Raw genomic sequence first — 15,002 nt, 5'->3', positions numbered from 1 at the left:
AAAAAAAAAAAAAAAAAAAAAAAGAAGAAGAAGAAGAATTAGGAATTGGGAGAACATTGGCAACTTTAATACCAACGGTGGTAATCTCTTGAGAACACTAAACTTAACCCTACATCCGTCTTCATTTCACTGTTCCCTGTGCTTGGGGCTTTTCCCATCTTTCAATACAAACATAAAGAAGAGGTCATCCTCACCTTCCAAGGCAGCTTAGCTCCCCAAGCACAATGACATCACACCACATCACACCATTTTTTTCCTTTAATTCGCAGAGATTAAACGAATGAAAGAATGCACTTGTGGGTGAACCGGGTGATGGGTGGATGAATAAATGAACAAACAGAAGACGACAGTGACCACTGATAGCCCATGACACTCCGGATGCCAGTGCCTAAACTCGGCGGCACCACAAATTTCTCTCGCACAGCCAGCAGGGTCCGCCGCCGTCCCACCATGCACCGCTCCGCCCCAGCTCCGGCGGGCTGACAGCCCTAATTTCCGGCCTCCATTAGGTCGCAGAGGTCAGTTGCCCTAACGACCAGCTTGCTCCCGCCTCCATATTGCGTCACTTCCTTCCACACCCGCCTCGGCCACGGACGCACCTGCGCAAAATGAAAACAAAACGGAGCAGGGTTCTCCTGCGCGTGCGCCGCGCCCGGGGGCGGGGCCGGAGCGGCGCCGCTGTGCGCAGGCGCAGCCGTCGGTGGGTCGGGGCTCGGTTGTCTCGTAGGTGAGTGGGGGCCCCCCGCTGTGAGCCGGGTGGGCCTGGACGTCAGTGGCTGGCAGTTCCCGGGGCTCGGGAGCNGAGGCTGCGCCCTACGCTCCTCCCTCGCCGTCTACACCACTGCACGTTCTTGCCGAGACTTTGGCAGCGAGGGCGTAGGAGGAACTGTGGGTAGGCAGCAAGACAGCTTTCATTCTTCACTAGGAGGAAACCAAGTGCCAAAGAGAGGCCACTTCCCCAGGGAAGTCAGGCCCAGGGCTTGAGTCTGCTGGTGACTTCTCATCGGTCCGGATCAGACACTGCCAAGCACTGGGGCCCGGGGAGATGGTCCAGGGACTCACCGCCTGGTGTGGGGGAAGCAGGTGTGAGGAACAGGAGGCCCAGGGTAGGAACAGGACCCAGGATGGCAGGAAGTGAGGTTTCTTCCTGAGTGTGTGGGTGGAAAGGCGAGCCAGCCCTGGAGGATGTGTGGACCCCACCCCCACGTCAGGTGACACCCGGTGGCAAAGGGCCTCATGGACATCCTCATGAGGGTTTTTACATGCACAGTGACGTCCTAGTGGCATTTCAGAAGAGAACAGGCTCTGACCCTGGGAGTGCATGGGACCCAGTCAGAACCCCAGAGTACCAGGGTGGGCGCAGGAGCAGAGCACCCCACTGTCAGGAGCCTGCAGGGTGGGGCGGGGCGGGATGGCAGCGGGTGCTTCTCTCTGGGCTCCAAGGTAGGAAGCCACCTTAGGACAGGCCGTTTTCTTCCTTCAGTGATTAACCCTGGGAGGAAGGTGGACACGCAGAGGCTGTGCTGTTACGTTGTTTCAGCTAAAACAGGAGGTGGCCACTGGCCACTGAAGGGGCTGGAGCTCACCAAAGGAGTCGGCCCTGGGACCCCGGCCTGCCCCTGGCCCGCGACGCCCACCTCCCTCCTGCGCCTGTGGACCGGCCCTGCAGCGGTCCTGGGCTCATAAAGCCCTCACTGTTCCCGCCGAGCAGGCCTCCTTTGGGAAGTTTGTCCGACAGCCAAAACCCTACAAGCCGTGATTGTTCAGAGGAGATGGGTGCGTGGCAGCGGGCGTGCAGGCCATCCTCCTGGGACACTGGACTGGCCCTCTGTAGGGAAGAGCCTTGTTGGGGTTCAAGTCAGATTTAGGGACCACGTCGTGTCCACTCCAGCAGGGTGAGGGACATAGCAGGTCGTGGCCCAGCTGGGCCTGCAGTGTAGGGCTCTGCACCTCCTGTGAGTCCGCGGCCCCAGCCGCCTGTCCACAGTCCCTAGGTCTAGGGGGCTCTGCAAGGGAGGTTCTCAGCGCTCCTGTCTGGAAGTCATTTGGCCAGGGAAGTCTGTCTGTCCTGACCTAGAGTCTTTCTTCTTAGTGTCTTTGACCGTTCTTCACCCAGGGCCAGGAGTCAATGTCTGGGGACATGTGTGGCTGTCATGGCAGGAGACGCTCCTGGCGTGAGTGGAGGCCAGGGACACTGCTCAGCACCCTGTAGTGCCCAGGATGTCCACCCAGCAGAACGATCCAACCCCAGTGTTCATGGTGCCAAGTGGGAGATGCTGGATTAATTTTTTGGGAGAAAAAAAAGTCAACTCCCTGTTCCCACAGATGCAGAGAGCACTCGTGTGCGGTGGACAGCACTGCCCAGGGACCTCAGCTGCTGGGCCTGACCTCCTCTCCTCCTGACTCAGTGTGGATTTCAGTGTGGGCAGCACCTAGGGCCTCAGCAGGGCAGATGCTTGAAGGACACTGGGTCTCTTGGTCCATGAAATCCCCCATCTCAGGGGGTCTCAACAGGGGTGTGATCCTGCCCCCCAGGGGACACCTGCAGTGCACAGGACCAGCCCACCAGAGTGACAGCTTGCCCTGGAGCCGCCGTGGCTTAGGTAGCCATGGCTTCTCTCCTCCCTTTGTGACACTTGTCCATAGGTGTGGTTTCCTGGAAGCGGAAACAGACCCACAGGCACTTCCACCACACTGACCACGCCGTGAAACGCCGTCTGGCACCAGGCTGTTGACATGACCCGAGTCTTGTTTTAGTTCTGGGGATTGAACCCGGGGCGCTCTTGCCACGGAGCATATCCCCAGCCTCTTTTTTTGAGATGGGGTGTCCCTAACTTTCTTATGGCCTCGCTAAGTTACTGAGGCTGGCCTCGCCCTTGAGGCCCTCCTGCACCAGCCTCCTGTGGTGCTGGGGTCATGGTGTGCACACCCCGCCAGCTGAGTGAAGCAGGGGCTGGATGACTCAGTCGTGGAAGGCAACGGGTCAGGAGGCCCACTCCTCATTTCCTAGGGGTCACAGGCTGTGCCGCATCTTAGGGGGACCAACACACCTCAGGCATCTGATCTCTGGTCCCAGGCCTGTTGGCTGTCTGTGTTGTAGGTGAGGGGCAGGAAGGGCCCACAGCTGCCCTCAAGTGCCTGGCTCCTCCGGCTTGTGTGTTCTGGTCCAAGGCCCCTGGCATCACTGTGGACACTGGAACCAATTGTCCTCCGGGGTGTGCATCCTGGACACTGTAGGATGCTGAACAATGTCCCTGCCCTGCACCCACTCCAAGCCAGAGCACCACCAGTCATAACAACCAGTTGTCCCCAGAATCGGCCTGGGTCCCTGGGGCAGAATCATCACCCATTGAGAGCCACCATTCTAGGAATGAAACCATCTGGAAACAGATGCAACCATGTTCGCTGCACAGGAGATGGGTAGGGAATCCACAAACCATCTCAGTTTGTTAAAAATTCCCTGGGTGTGGTGGCCACACCTGTCATCCCAGCTACTCAGGAGGCTGAGGCAGGAGGGCCTCCAGTTCCAGGCCAGCCTGGGCAACCTACCAAAAAGCCTAGGGGTGTGGCAGTGGTAGAGCGTCCTGGGCTCAGTCCCCAGTGTGTGGCGGAGTCTGTTTCCTCAGGAGGCGGCTCCCCACTTGCTGACAGGCACAGTGTGTGGTTTACAGGCCACAGAGCAAGTGCTCAGGTTTGCTACCTCTGGGCTCGCTCTCCAGTTTCACCCACAGGCACCTTGTGTGTGCGACCCTGTGTCTTGGTCCACTGGACACCTGGGCACTTGAAATGAAAGGAGATCAACACGCACTTCCCTGCAGAAGAAGAGCTGCTTCCGCTTCTGGCTCCTGGGTCCCTGGTGGCGCACAGCCAGACACCCCTTGCAGGTGGACTGGTGCCTCTTTCCTCTGCGTTGATAACCTGTGCATCCCTGCACAGTGGCCCTGGGCACGTTACCAGGCTCCTCTGCCTGAGTCGGCTGCCTAAAAATAGGACCGACCTGCTGTTGTGAGTCCAGAGCACGGGGCTCACCATGCTCCCCGTCCCCAGCAGTGCCTGGTTGGCCTTGGCTGCGTAGCAAGGACCAGAGACAGCAGGGCTCCGTCAGAACTGAAAACCCCTGTTTATAGGGTCACCAACACAGGTCAGGCCACCTGGTGGCTTCATTTGAACTTGATTACCTCTGTGAGGACCTGGTCTCCAGCACAGTCACATTCTGGGGTCTTGAGGATTAGGACTTCACCCTATGGAGTTTGGGGACACAGCTCAGCCCATAAGGGCACCTGGCAGTTGACCTGTGTGTGCGAGTGGTCTCAGGCACCAGACTCTGGGTGCCGTTCCAGCTCAGAGGAGAACTGGGCCCGGGGCCTGGGCCAGTGCCTTCACTTTGAAGCTGGACCAGGGCTCAAAGCGGAGCAGCAGTCACCCTGACGCAGCCGTAGGGAACCGAGCAGGGGGCCCCCAGCCCAGCGCCCACAGTTCCAGCGAAGCGTCTCCCTACCCTGGAAATCGGTCTGTGTCTCCTGCGCGTGGCTGGCCTGAGCTCCCAGGGCAGAACAGCAGCCCACTGGGTGCTGCTTATCCTACCACACGTTTGGTGCCCCTAGGTGGCACCCGGGCAGCTGCACAGCAGGCCTGACCCTGCCCTGGCCCTCTTGGCTGGCCGGCTGGTTTTACTGGCACCTGCCCCACAGGAGGCTGGGGCAGCCCTCGCGGGGCTTCCTGCTGGCACTGCCGAGGCCACTGTGGCTAAAGTCTCCAGGTTGGTCCAGGCACCAGGACAGCCCGTCTGTAAGCTGCAGTTCCAGGTGCAGGGCTGGCGTACCCTCTGGGCCCCCTAGAGCTGTGTGGGGAAGGCGAGAGTCCCCATGAGCACTGGGAGCAGAGGCGCCAAGGAGCAAGGCGGTCCTTGGAACCCGGGTGGGGCACGAGTGTCTTAGACAAGAGCCACATTCTGATACTGACGTGTGCAGTCAGTGTGCCCTGGAAGAGGTGGACCAGGCACGGAGATGCTCAGAGCACCGGCTCTGGCCTCCGCTAGGCAGCCCCGCGTCCACCCTGGGACCAGGTCGTTCTGTGTACAGAGGCAGATCAGTGAATTGGGGTCCCCATCTGTGACCTGCATAATGCTGCGGTCCTGCCTCTATCCCCATGAGATTGAGACTGCCCAGAACACGCAAAGTGGCCCTCACAGTGCAGTGGGCAGGGCCCAGTGAGTCGCGGCAGGTCTGGATGCTTGCAGCAGAGTGTGAGGGGCTGGGGGGAGGTTCCCCGTCCCCACCACTCAGCACACCCTCTCTGCGTGCACCACAGATCCTGAACCTCGGGTGTCTCCCCCTCCCGTCTCAAGATGGATAACAAGAAGCGCCTGGCCTACGCCATCATCCAGTTCCTGCATGACCAGCTCCGGCACGGGGGGCTCTCTTCGGATGCCCAGGAGAGCTTAGAAGGTATGCAGGCCCCCTGTCTACCTCCTGCCCTGGTGGGGGGACCCCGGCCCCCACTGAACTGTGGACAGGTGAGTGTAAGGCGGCCTCCCGCTGCCAGGCCTAGGTACCTGGCCTTTCCTCAGCTCTCAGGTAAGTAATCAGCCCAGAGAAGGGCAGGAGCCCATCCAAGGGCCAGTGCCCACCTGCTGGCCCAGCTCTATTTTTTGGCTGTGGGCCAAGCCCCCTTCAGGAGCATTTCATCACCCCGTCATCATCCATTGAGCTGTGGTTCCAGAATGTTCCCAGCCCTTCTGTGCACGTTTGTGGGAGAAGGATTCTCCTTGGGTCCCTGCCCCAGGTTCCCAGCCCACTGGTCCCCAGCGAGAGCTGAGCGTGCTCCCCTTGCTTGGTGCCAGGTGTGGGAGGGAGAGGACGCCTCTGGGAGGCAGCCTTGGTGGCCTGTGTTCTGCCAGGCCTCCTCTGCCTGTGTCTGCTTCCTGTGGAAGTTCTGTTGAAGCTCTCAGGGCAGAAGGAGGCTCTGGTGGGCAGCTGTGGGCATCTGCACACACCCTCCAGGTGAGGGGCAGTGGGGCTTAGTGGGGCCTAGGAGGAAAGAGCCCAGGGGCGCTGTGGGACCTGCCCGGGGTGGGTGGCGCCACAGCATGGATGCCACCTGGGGAGGAGAAGGCGCCCTCCTTCCCTCCACTCCAGCTGGGTCAGCCCCTGGGTCCAGGCGGCAGGCGGCAGTGGGCTCCCTGCTGCGGGGGCAGAGAACTTGAGCTGCTGACCCTTGCCAGGTTCCCCTGGAGTCCCGCAGTGCCCCTGGGCACTTCCCCCCATATGGCCCTCCAGGCCAGACCAGGCCCACCACCCCTCCACCAGGTGGCCTCAGCATTGTGACTCCACAGAGAGCCCTGAGGTCAGCCACCTGAGCCCACGTTGCTTCTCCTGCTGGCAGGTGTGGGCACATTGTCCACCCCAAGCGTCCAGGCTTTGAGGTGGATCAGAACAAAAGGAAGCCCAGTCAGGAGCCTGCGGGCCCGGGCGGTGGGCGAGGGGGCCTTTGTGAGTAGACACGGCCGGAGAGGACGTGTGAGCCCCTAGGCCTGAGAACCCCCCGGCGTTGCCCTCCCAGGGCTGGGTGGCCTCCCAGGAACACCCCGTCCTCCCCCGCAGTTGCCATCCAGTGCCTGGAGACCGCCTTCGGGGTGTCGGTGGAGGACAGTGGCCTGGCGCTTCCCCAGACTCTGCCAGAAATATTTGAAGCAGCCGCCACAGGCAAGGTGAGCCCCGGGCTTCCCCCACCTCACCCCAAAATGAGGACAGCAGCAGCGGGAACGTCTCGGGGTGCTGACTGCTCCCCCACCAGCTCAGAGTCGGAACCCAGGCCCAGGGGCGCTGGCCATCCTCATCCTGTGAACAGGGGCTACTGGCCCCAGTCACTCCCCAGGGCCCTGCAGAGGGCCAGGAGCCTCTGAGCGGGTTGTCCAGAGCCGTCCCACGGGGACTGCCAGGCTGAGGCTGCAGGGCTGCCTGAGCACACTGGGGCACCTTCCTCGGGCAGGAGATGCCACAGGACCTGAGGAGCCCTGAGCGGACCCCGCCCTCCGAGGAGGACTCGGCAGAGGCAGAGCGCCTCAAAACCGAAGGTGAGGGCCAGTGGCCAGTCAGGAGGTGACGCTGGAGGGCAGTGGTCAGCGAGCTGGCCCGAGGGGAATGCATGGGGGTAGTAACAGAGTGCAGCCTCTCGAGCACAGCCAGCACGAGTGTCGCATGGCACAGCCATCGTGGAAGGCAGGCGCCTGCTCTCCTCGGGGCCTGGGGTAGTTTCTCTGACCGGCCATTTACTTTGGGTGGATTCCAGGGAAGCGAAGCAGCACGTCTGGCAGACACTGCAGTCACATGCACAGCAGCCAGGCAGCCAGGGGAGCCACAGGTGTCCCTCGGGATGAAGGGACACACAGCACAGTCCATCCACCATGGGGTGTCCTCGGCCAGGGCAGGAGCGAGGTGACATGGCTGCAGCTCATGCTCAGGGAAAGCCAGACAGTCCACAGTGTGTGACCCAGTGACGGGAGACGTCAGAGGCAGGCAGGGGCTTCGTGGATGTGGGGACTGGGAGGGGACAGGGGACTATTCGTGGAGACAGTCTTTCTTTTGTGTGTGATGGAATGTTCTGGACTGGATAGAGGTGATGGTCACGCAATGCACTGAATATAGGGAAAACCACTGAGCTCCATCATCCAGGACGACAGGCACAGCCACAGGTGGTTGCTGCCCCACCTCCCTGTTGGAACAGGGACCAGGCCTCAGAGGACAGCCACGGTGCTGTGAGGTTAGCAGAGAGTCCAAGAAGTGGCTGTCCCTCTGTGCCACCAGGCTCCCCATCTGCAGAGTCAGCCAACCCCAGATCGTAACACTCAGAAAACAGGCATCACACTGGTCACCACAAGTGTCCCCTTACTGTCCGTCCTGAACGACATGGCTTAGCCGCTCTTACCAGAGTGCTCATAGGGCCACCTGGGGATGCTGTGGCGTCTACCAGAGGAGGTGCCATCTCATGCCAGGAGCTTGAACACCTGTGATTTTGGTGTCCGTGGGGGTTCTAGATCCAGTCTCCCGAGGACACCAGGGGATGGCTCTGCTCGCTGGCCTGGGCCTCCTGCCGCTCACGTGCAGAGCTGGAAGCTTGTGCCTGGAGGACCCCATGTAACTCCAGCAGTTCCTGAGCGGGACCTGAATGTTGCACCCTGCCCTGTGATCGGAGCTCGGGCGAGCCAGGGTCACACCCGTGTCCCCAGGTCTGCTGTGACACGCTGGGCACACACCTTTCTTTCCTTTTAGGCAATGAGCAGATGAAGGTGGAGAACTTCGAGGCCGCCGTGCGTCTCTATGGGAAGGCCATTGAGCTCAACCCTGCCAACGCCGTCTACTTCTGCAACAGGTGCCACGGGCCGGGGCACCAGGAGGCTCAGTGCGCGGGGCCAGGGAGCGCGGGCACAGCAGATGGGCTTGTCCACCTGCGCCTCAGGAGGAGGGAGGTCAGGAGGTGGCCTCCTAACCTGTGGTTGAGGGTACGACTGCCCACACCATGCCGGGAGCGGAGGCTGGCCTTTGGAGAACGTGTCACGCGTCTGCCGTGGGCTTTCTGATGGTGGTGAGCGGCAGCGTTTGGCCTCCACTTCTGTCTCATGTGGTGCTGGGGACAGACCCTGGGTCCTGTATGTGCCACCGCCTGCTCTGCCACGGCTACATCCTGACCCTGGCCTGTTTTGGGAGGAAGAGCCAGCTGCCCTGGCAGAGCCTCGCGGTGTAAGGCGCAGTCTTGCAGAGCCCGTCCTGGCTGGGGAAGGAGCGGAGCTGGACGGAGAGTCCGGTGCCAGGCCGTGGAGCGGCCGCGCCCGAGTGTGTCCGTCACTCGCGAGTCCCCTGCGCGGGCCTGGCTGCTTTCCTGGGATTTGTTCTTTTACCGTTTTATTTTGGACTAGTTCTGGATTGTCAGGAAAGTGGCAGAGATAGGACAAGTAGAGCACGCAGAAGTTCTGAGGCCCCACAGCCTGGACCCCGGCCCCAGGACACCTCAGGTGGGGATTCCAGACACAGTCAGAATACAGGCACGACAGCGATTGGCAGGGAGTTAAGTGCGCGTCACCCTTGGCCTTGGGTCCCCTCCTCAGGATGCCTCGTGGCGTCGGAGCTGTTCCAGGATCTGAGGGAACTGTCCCCAGCCTCTCAGGTGGGGTGCTGGCTCTGTACTGAGGCCCCGCAGCCCCTCGGCCGCCACACCCCTGCTCCCCAGCACCTCCCCTAGCGCTTCCCTCTGTCGGAAATGAGCCCCGAAGAGGCTGCGCCAGGAGCCTGGCGAGTTCGAGAGCGGCCTGTGCCGCTCAGCAAGGTGCTGTCGCCAAGTGAAGTCCCGGGTTCACTGAGAGCGTGCAGGGAGCCAGGGAGGGAGTGGCACAGGGCTGGGGCGTGAGGGTGGCCAGGTGGCTGCAGGCCCTCCCCTCCCCCTGCACAGGTTAGGCTCTGAAAGCCAAGGTGACAGGATTCTGCTGCCCGCTGGCCTTTTCCAGAGCGGACAGTGCACAGCACTCGCTCAGTGCCGCGCGGGGAGCTCTGGCTCTGTGCCCTTCGCCTCAGGTGCGCTCCTCGGAGGCCCAGCACGCAGCCTCGGCCCCGGGCCTGCACTCGGGGTTGCAGTGCACCCCCCGGATGTGGGGGGCGAAATAGAAGGCTGGCTGCTAGAGGGCGGGCAGGAGCTGTCTCTGGCCAGGTCCTGGGTGGCCTCCCACCTGGTGAGGAACGGGTTCTCTTGCCCCCGGGACAGACGAGGAAGTGAAGGCAGAGCTGGGACACGGCCAGGCAGGGTGGCGTCGGTGCCTTGCCCTCTCCTCCCTCAGCACGCCTGTGGGCACACTGGCCTCTGGTGTCCCCATGAGTGGGTAGAACCTGGGTGGCAGAATCTGGTGCTGAGGCCCCATGTGCCAGGGCCAGCTCCAGGCCGCGCCCCTCCCTGCCCACAGGCCGGTGCCCAGGTGTTCTGGCCCTCTGCATCCTGGCTGGCCTGTCGCCACCCGCTAGCCCCGGGGCTGCCTGCAGGAGCCGCCTGCCTTTGTCCCCGCAGAGCCGCAGCCTACAGCAAGCTGGGGAACTACACAGGAGCCGTGCAGGACTGCGAGAGGGCCATCTGCATAGACCCGGCCTACAGCAAAGCCTATGGCCGCATGGGGTGAGTGGCTGCGGGGTCCTGGTCCCTGCTGTGGCAAGCCGCCTAGCAGCTCAGCTCCACACGTCTGTCTGGGGTGGCTCGACCCCGTCTTGAGGCACCAGCCGTGCCCCCCACGTCTGAAGGCGGCTGGGGGTCCAGGCTCCCGGGGCCCTGCCCTGGGCCTGGGCCGGGCGTGGTGGCAGCCAGGCAGCCTGCAGAGAGGAGTAGCCAGACTTCAGGGGCCAAGCACAGGAGCCCCGTCCACACAGTGTGGGGCACAGAGTTCCTGTCCTCTTTTTGGACTGTTGTGGTCAACTGCCCCCTGCCAAGCTGCCTGGGGGCTCACCAGACTCCGCTGTGTCCCGGGGCACTGACACTCAGGGTGTCCCAGCGTTTCAGCAGCTGTGTGCCAGCAGCGTGCACGAAGGCCAAGCCCAGGTCTTTGGGACCATGACATTTGGAGTGACGTCCTCCCGTCCCCGCACCTCAGGAGGAAGCACTGTGTGTGGCCATAGGGGCCCTTCTGGTGGGCCTGGGCTCAGACACCCCCGGAGTCCCTGCAGGCGGTGTGCCCCACCAAGCCCAGGCAGGCAGCACCTCGGGACCCTGGCGGCTGCCCGGCCCTTCAGCAGCACCCTTCCCCCGCAGCCTGGCGCTCTCCAGCTTGAACAAGCACACCGAGGCCGTGGCCTACTACAGGAAGGCCCTGGAGCTGGACCCCGACAACGAGACCTACAAGTCCAACCTCAAGATAGCGGAGCTGAAGCTGCAGGAGGCCCCGAGTCCTGTGAGCCGGGCGGCTGCGGGGTGTGGGCCGGGGCCTCGCCGACCCGGGGTTTGTGGTGTTCACGTGTGAGACTCGGGCACGGGAAAGACTGTCACAAGGGAAGAAGTTTACACCCCCAAACCCGGGAAACAGAGTGCCGGTCAGGGCTGCCTGGGGCAGCATTGCCTGGGTCAGGTGGCAAGGGCCCTGCTGTGACCCAGCTGGGTGGCAGGCTCGGGCTGGCTGCTTTGGCTCATTCAGCCACCCGTGCACCCGTGGCCTGGGTGGTGAGGCTGGCAGCCCACGAGGGGGGTGCCCCTGAAAGGCCCTCTCTGGGCAGGGTGGGCCCTGCAGGTGGTCAGCCCAGGGAGCTGCCCCTGCAGGCTCGCCAGCCCAGGGTGCCACAGCGCAGGAAGTCAAAGGCCTGGCACCTAGCAGGCTTTCCCCAGAGTGCTGGTCACGGTCTGTGCCAGGAGGCGGCCCCCCTTGGTACTCAGGCTAAGGGGCCGCTGAGCCCCGCAGGGCTCTCACCCCTCAGGCCCTAGGGTTGCTGGCCATGGTCCTGTGTCCGGCCACCACGAACCAGTGCTTTCTTGTCTCCAGACAGGAAGTGTGGGCAGCTTCGACATCACTAGCATGCTGACCAACCCAAGCTTCGTGAGCATGGTAACAGCCCCGGCTCCCCGCCCACAGCCCCCACCCAGGGCCAGGCTCACAGAGTCCAGGAGGTGACCCCCAGCTCCCCCGTGTGGTAGAGAGTGCAATAGAAATGTCTGGCCGTGTCCATCTCCTGGGGTCCAGAGAAGATAATGCAGGGTCCCAGGTGCCACTTTCCAATGCCAGTGCTTCTACTGTGAAAGGGACATTAGCCTGTGGTAGTGGACCTAGTAGCCTGTGGTAGCCAGGACCCTACACAGCCATCCACACTGCACCACGTTCCCTGAGTGCCCACCCCTCTGCCACGCACAGGGCCTGCAGCCTTGGGCTGCGGTGACTGGCGCACTGCTAGGGAGGACACTGGGCACCACGGTGCACGCGGCATCTCGGGTGGAAGCTGTGGAGGAGGATGGGGATGTGGCTCAGGCGTCAAGCCCCCCTGGGTCCAAGGCCCAGCACCAAAAAAATGAAAAGAGGGGCCATCAGTGTCCTGGCAGCCAGAGGATGCCCTCCCCAGAGCAGGCAGCGGCTGGAGCAGCACCACCGGGTGCCTCCCCTGCAGCAGAGGGCAGGGCAGCTGTGCTAGCCCTTGCAAGGCTCAGGCAGCAGTGGACAGTGGTCAGAGTCCTGGCCTCGTGGGTGTGGCAGGTCATGGCCTGCCAGCGGTTCTGTGAGGCAGGCCTTGTGGGCATGCAGCCACCCCACCCACACTGGCAGAGCCGCGTGCACCTGGGAAGGCGGAGGGCACCTGCCTCCTGCCCATTAGAAGGAGGCGCCGGCCTGGGAGCCGCCACCTGGAGGCGCCGTGAAGTCTGCTCGGGCACGCTGAGTGGGTCCCGTGCCCGGGCACACCCAGACACGCCCTGGGGCAGAGGCGGGGGCTTGGCCGGGTGAGAGCAGGCGGCCGTGTGGCGAGGCCCTGTTGCCCGCGAGGAAGCAGCAGGGCTCCAGGTCTCAAGGCCCCCGGGGTGCAAGTGGGAAGAGCTGGCACTGCCACGCAAGCAAGGGGACAAGCAGACATAGGGGGAGGGCCAGGTTGGTGGAATGTGGGGCTGGCAGCGAGGGTCAGTGGCTAGCGCTTCCCTCGCTGGTGGGGGGACGGTGAGAACTCGGGGTGGAGAGTGGCTTCCCAACCTGTGTGTTTCCCCTCAGGCGTCAAACCTCATGAACAACCCGCAAGTTCAGCAGCTGTAAGTGACAATCCTTGTGTCATTGTGTGATGGGTTTCTTTTGTTGTGGCACAGTGTATATGACATAAACTTTAATTATTTTGAAAAACGAAGTACAGCGGCACACGCCTGTAATCCCAGTAATTAGGGAGGCTGAGGCAGGAGGACCACAAGTTCAAGGCCAGTCTCAGCAACTTAGCAAGGCCTGTATCAAAATTCACAGTATTTTCTTTCTTAGTTGAAGTTTAACAGTTCCTTGGTGTTAAGTATTCAGAGTGTCGGGGGCCAGCTTCCACAGTGTAACTCCTGGACACTCTGTGACCCCAGAGGAAGTCCCTTCCCCACAAGCTGTCCCCCATCCCTTCCAGTCTTGCAAGTCCACATCCCATCTCTGGACTCCCCTGTCACTGGGTCACACGCTGTGGCCTGTGTGTCTGGCTCTCTCTGAGCACCAGGTCCTTGGGACCATGCATGCTGCAGCTGTCACTGTGCTCTTGCTGGCCGAGGACGCTCTGGGTATACGGGGTCAGGCTGTGCTGCCCCTCTGCCAGCAGACCCCTGGCTTCTGCTCTGCGTCTCCCGAGGGGGTGGTGCTGCTGTGAACCGGGGGTGAAGGTCGGGGTCCCTGGTACGCGCCAGAGTGGTTGGCCGAGCACATACTGCCAGGCCACTTTCTTCCCTCACCAAAGCTTGCTCTCAGCCACAGCAGGGTCCTCGGCAGGGCTGGGTGGCTCTCCGGGTGGCTCTCCGGTGGCTCTCTGGCACTGCAGCTTGCTGAGCAGCATCCCTGCTCCACCTCTCCCTGCCAGGACACCCCAGTGCTGGTCACGGTCACCCCAAATGTCGTGCAGTGTCCCTGGGGGCAGCCACTTGGCTAAGACCACTACTGGGTTTAGGCCAGAAAGGGGCAGTCCTGGGAGGCTGGGCTGGGGACCTGGGGGTCTGCCAGGTGCAGAGAATCGGCCTGAGAAGGATGGACCTCCCAGGCCACACACCAGGGCCCCATGGGGAGGGCCGTCTGGCCGTTGGCTGAGTCCTGCTGCTCTCCACAGTGTGTCCGGGATGATCTCCAGCAGCCACAACCCCCTGGGAACTCCCGGCACCAGCCCCTTGCAGAACGACCTGGCCACCCTCATCCAGGCGTGAGTAGAGCTGCCCCACGGGGCACGGGTGGGCACATAGCACGTCCCTGGGTGCCCAGGGACCTGGTGTCCTCCGGCCCGGAAGGCAGAGGCCCCAGGTCCAGTCTGGCCGGAAGGAGGAGCTGGAAGCAGCGGCCGGCCCCCGCCAAGCTGCACCGTCCCCACAGGGGCCAGCAGTTCGCGCAGCAGATGCAGCAGCAGAACCCGGAGCTGATCGAGCAGCTCAGGAGTCAGATGCGCAGCCGGACCCCCAGTGCCAGCAACGACGACCAGCAGGAGTGACCGGCCAGGTGAGGCCCCGCAGGCAGGTCCTCCTGCCAAAGCCGGGTTTGCCCTGAGCTCCGAGGCCAGACAAGGCTTCCCTGGTCATCGGGACCCTGTCCAGCGTTGGCCCTACCCCAGCATGGGATCAGTAGACGCCCGGCGGCCACCGGGATGGCCCATGTCTATGTCAGGGCTTGTTGTCACTCCTGAGAGCAGGTGTGGTGCTGGTGGCTGTTACAGTGGGCTCACTGTCCCAGGTGGGCCCCAGCGGCCCTGGCTGGCTTAGTTAGCATCCCAAGGTCCCTCACTCAACCTGCCTGTCCGCAGTGGACATGGCTCCCGGGCCTCTGCCCTGACGCCACCTTGCACAATGTCATTGACACACACACACGTTGATTTCTTAACCAGATGACCTTAGGGACACCTGAGCTGAGCCGTTTAGGGCCTGGCCACTTCCCCCAGGTGCTTCCTGTCCCCCCTCCTCCTCTGGGGCCAGGGATGGCGCCAGGCCCTTGCTCAGGCTGACCTCTTGCTCCCCATTGGAGTGAGCTTTTCCTCCAGCTTCCTGAGCCCCTCTGTCTGCGCTGGCCCAGCGCCATGGCCCCAGAGCCCTGGCCCACGCACACGGGCCTGGCCTCCTGCTGCGGCCTGACTGCCGGGCCTGGTCTGCCTTCCCGCAGCTGTCCCGGCGCCGTCCTGCTCTGCCCGCCAGCTGCGGCCCCCATGTGGTTGGCCACTTTTTCCCGTCGGGCTGCCCAAGAGAGGGAAAGAAACTGAAGTTGGACCTGCACGTTGAGAGACTTTGTTCCTCCCACCCCGTCTGTCCGTCCCGTCCTGTCCCGTCCTGTCCCAAGCCTCCCCGGCCCCAGC

The 15,002-nt window shown here is 62.7% G+C and overlaps 2 protein-coding genes across 3 annotated transcripts in view; one reads left to right on the top strand and one right to left on the bottom strand.

Annotated features, from left to right (window-relative positions):
* Nucleotides 1–2,738, bottom strand: part of Thop1 (thimet oligopeptidase 1) — a 24,075-nt gene extending 21,337 nt beyond the window's left edge. Inside the window, exons 1-2 of the mRNA XM_048810777.1 lie at nt 2,679–2,738; nt 600–745 (exon numbers count right to left, since the gene is read on the bottom strand). Of these exons, the coding sequence (XP_048666734.1) occupies nt 600–745; nt 2,679–2,738 (206 nt within the window). The remainder of the gene's footprint in view (nt 1–599; nt 746–2,678) is intronic.
* Nucleotides 590–15,002, top strand: Sgta (small glutamine rich tetratricopeptide repeat co-chaperone alpha). 2 transcript variants are annotated; one of them, XM_015503619.2, is made up of 12 exons: nt 590–727; nt 5,311–5,447; nt 6,603–6,709; nt 6,991–7,075; nt 8,271–8,370; nt 10,051–10,155; nt 10,783–10,969; nt 11,504–11,566; nt 12,710–12,747; nt 13,779–13,868; nt 14,036–14,158; nt 14,813–15,002. In XM_015503619.2, exons 2-11 carry the CDS (start codon nt 5,348–5,350, stop codon nt 14,148–14,150), a joined length of 990 nt encoding a protein of 329 aa, XP_015359105.1. In that variant the 5' UTR covers nt 590–727; nt 5,311–5,347; the 3' UTR covers nt 14,151–14,158; nt 14,813–15,002. The 2 variants fall into 2 exon arrangements, with proteins under 2 accessions (XP_015359105.1, XP_015359106.1); XM_015503620.2 differs by having other exon boundaries at nt 10,783–10,921; nt 14,813–14,996.

This window comes from Marmota marmota, unplaced genomic scaffold (genome assembly GCF_001458135.2).
Source record: "Marmota marmota marmota unplaced genomic scaffold, marMar, whole genome shotgun sequence".
Lineage (NCBI taxonomy): Eukaryota > Metazoa > Chordata > Mammalia > Rodentia > Sciuridae > Marmota > Marmota marmota.
This window is presented reverse-complemented; position numbering and strand designations above follow the sequence as displayed.